This window comes from Gekko japonicus, unplaced genomic scaffold (genome assembly GCF_001447785.1).
Source record: "Gekko japonicus isolate JY-2015 unplaced genomic scaffold, Gekko_japonicus_V1.1 scaffold918, whole genome shotgun sequence".
Taxonomy (NCBI): domain Eukaryota; kingdom Metazoa; phylum Chordata; class Lepidosauria; order Squamata; family Gekkonidae; genus Gekko; species Gekko japonicus.
The window spans coordinates 601,811-605,344 of record NW_015165263.1 but is presented as its reverse complement, the minus strand read 5'-3'; the positions used below and the strand labels follow the sequence as shown (position 1 = coordinate 605,344).

Sequence of the window (3,534 nt, the reverse complement as noted above, 5' to 3'; positions counted from 1 at the left end):
GGCCTTTTCATTTGGAAAAACAGATCACAAAGGCTTAGGGTGCTGAAAGCTTCAACGTGTCTACTGAAGCTTTCCTCCATTGCCAAATGGCTGATACATGAAATTAAAAACATAAAGTGAGGATTTGTGGAAAATAGAAAGGGAGCTAAATGACGGTGGATTATCCCAGTATTCTTTTTTCCCATCTGTATTCAAGGAGAAACAAAAATGCACATCCAAAATGGCAGAGAGAAGCGGTCAGAAGGGATTAGAAAGCAGAGTCTTCCAGCCTGCCTCCTGCTTTGCCAATTTGTATCATAGGCTGTAAAAATTGAGAGAGGCTCCTGTAGAAAGCAGATGGCAGCAGATTTCTCCTCCTTCTAGCCGGCACTGAAAACTGACCCAGTCTCTCACTCAAGGATGAAGAGCTTTACTCTCTTCACCCCATTATTCCTTTCAAGTGAGGGGAGGGGACCAGTGTCCTTCAAACATCAAGGCTCTTGGAATTTGGAAAGCTCCCTGACCTCATGAGCTAAAATGAACTCAAGTATTCCAGTGCAACCTCGTATACAAATTTATACTGTTCCTGAGAGAGAGAGAGAGAGAGAGAGAGAGAGAGAGAGAGAGAGAGAGAACACACCATGAGAAAAAGAAATGCTTTCAACTTCAGCATGTATGTTTATATCTTTTACATAGTGGTGCTGATGTAAAAGAACAAGAAGAGTTGGTTTTATACCCCACCCTTCACTACCTCAAGGAGTCACCCAGCTGGTTTTATGTGGAGGAGTGGGAAATCAAACCTGGTTCTCTAGATCAGAGTCCGTGCTCTTAACCACTACACCAAACTGGCTCTCGTGTACATGCAGAGAATCCACATTTGCACATAATATCTACCCACCCCAATTCATTTCTATTGTTATGTCACTCTCTCTCTGTTTGTGTTTTAAACCCTAACGTCTAAATCCCTCCAAAGAGCAGCATAGAAGATTTTTAAAAAGTAGTTTGGCTTTAAAAGAAAACCTTGACTTCTTTGACAAATAACCCATAGCATCTTTTCTGTACACAAATTTCTCTTCTATGAGGAGCCAGTACTAAAGGGACATGCATGGAAGTGAAAAAAACTTACAACATATGTTACAATGCATTAATTTTATGAAGGCTATATTGCAACAGATGTGGTCATATTGTTTTATAACTCAATTATAATTATAGCCAGTGTTTTTTTAAAAAAAGCATTCATTTGCAGCTGATATATTTTATGTACTTTTTGAAACAAATAACAAATATAAAAGTATATTTTTATAAAAATCAAACCCTTTGGATTCCATTCAGGGTGTATGTAGATAACTGCACTCTAGTATTTGTTTAAATAACATCCCACAATTAAAAAACTGGCATAGAGCAGTGAAGGAATTGTATATCAAATTGGCAGTCATGCAGATTTCACTCCAAACTACAGATGAATCCAAGGATAACTATCTTATTTGTATATACCCTCTCTTAGTGTGCTCTCACACTGTGATGTTATCCTGACTCAAATCCATTTCTGCCCCGATTCTGTTCTAAGGATGGCAGGATTGTTTCCTCCCAGACAGCAAATAAAACTACATGCAAAACGTGCATGGGATAGTTTATGTATTTCGGGTGGTGTTGCATTTTTCCACAGTGCCTTCCTTTAAATTTTTTTAACAGTTTTGTACTATGTCAAAATAATGTATTTAAAGAGATTAACTGACTGGTCGGTTTCTTTCTCTGTCATTAACTTGCCTTGCTATATTGTGAAACTATAATATAGAGATACAGCAAAAACTGTGGGAACTTAAAAAGGGAAGGGGACGGACATGAAAAATTAGCAGGAAAATCAAGAATATAAGAAGTCCTGCTTGACCAGACCAGTGGGGCATCTAGTCCAGCATTTTGTCTTACACAGTGGCCATCCAGTTCTTCTGGAGGTTCAACAACAGGGCATTGAGGTCAAGGCCTTCCTCTGATGCTGGTTCCTGCTACTGGTATCAAAAGGCAATGCTTTCAAAAGTGTTGCACACCTTTCAAACAGTAATTTTCTGTGATGCAGAAGCACACCACTCATAAAGTTCGGAACCCTTTATTTTTTAAAAAAATGGCTCAACCCTTAATTAAAAATGGGACAATGCTTGCCCTTTAAGGTATCTACCAAAAAATAAAAAACTGTTTGGCATCAGAAGCCAAATCAGTGTAAAGAGGCAGTTCAAAAGTACCCTTCACCTGTTCTACTTACCAGTGTCTCCACCATGTTGGACTTGTTGTTCCGTAAGGTTTTCACTATGTGAAACACATCAATGATGTTTTGCTGCTGGATCATTTCACACACACTGCATATGGCACAGAAGGTGCCACTGCGGCCACCGCCATTCCTATGAACACAAGGGAACAAGCAGTTAATAAAGGCAGGCAGGTTATTGTTGGCTGAAGATAAGAGATCATGAAATAATGGGAAGACCAACAAGTCAGAAAAAATATCTGAATATAACCAGTCACTGGTATTCTGATAGCAGAAACCAAAGATTCTTTCAGGTATCTAATACATACGGGAGTATATGGGTATATGATCAAAGCAAATGATCTATTGGGTGGTATGTGAAAGGCTGGATTTTTACAGAATAATCAATCAAAAATGCTGAGTACAATGGAATCGACAAGTAAAACTCTCTATTTGGAATGGGCTTGAGTAATGTGAATTATGTTCAATGCTCAGACTATGCCATGTTTTGAAGTTCGAACTATGTCACGTCAGTCATGTGACAGAAGCTAAAAAAACAGCTTCTAATCCCTAATCCCCTTCCCCCAAACTGGCTTTCTGGTGGCAGTGACTTGGAAGCCTCATAGAAGGTCTTTGTGTAGGTCTACCATTAATCCTTAGCTCATAAAACACTGGAATGGCAGTACTACAAGGACCAGTGACCATGAAACATGTTTTCTGAAGTGCTGGTGTACTTAGTAAATCATCTGGGAAGCTGGAAATTACAAGTCCCTAGGCTGCTTTTACATAACAAGCTGCTAAGCATTCTCATGACATCCTTGGCATGATCTCTTGTGGTTTCCATGGTGTCCTACTCATTAATCAGATATTCTGGGAAGCTACATGTCCAAGGCTTTCTGATGTCCAGGAGACTGCCATTTCAGAGTCCTTTGCCACAAAGAATAATAGATGTTCTAAAGGTGTGCTTCCTTCAAACTTTTCCTGTGGCTACAGCTGCTACCAGGTATGTCAGGGGCACTCTTGGAATGTTGAGGATGTAGAATGGGTGCCAGTAAAAAAATGGCAGTAATGGGGTACTGGGGTCAAACACAGCATGTTGTTAACCTCCTATGAATAAGACAACTGTTTTTTTTTAAATGGGTACTCCAAGCAAACACAAAAATGATGCCTTCTGGGTGCTTCTAAAGTGCTTCCTGCCAAATGAAGTGGTGTAAAACCAGGCTGGCTATTTGTTTTGGAGATGAGATGCTTTGAAGAAGAAATAAGTGGGCATCAGGAAATCCATCTGCTGGTCCCAAGGAATTCAGGAGCACCCT

General features: G+C 39.7%; 1 protein-coding gene across 1 annotated transcript in view; it reads right to left on the bottom strand.

Annotated features, from left to right (window-relative positions):
- Positions 1-511: 511 nt before the first annotated feature.
- Positions 512-3,534, bottom strand: part of PTPRT (protein tyrosine phosphatase, receptor type T) — a 604,328-nt gene continuing 601,305 nt past the window's right edge. Inside the window, exons 33-34 of the mRNA XM_015410192.1 lie at positions 2,237-2,372; positions 512-565 (exon numbers count right to left, since the gene is read on the bottom strand). Coding sequence (XP_015265678.1) covers positions 512-565; positions 2,237-2,372 — 190 coding nt within the window. The remainder of the gene's footprint in view (positions 566-2,236; positions 2,373-3,534) is intronic.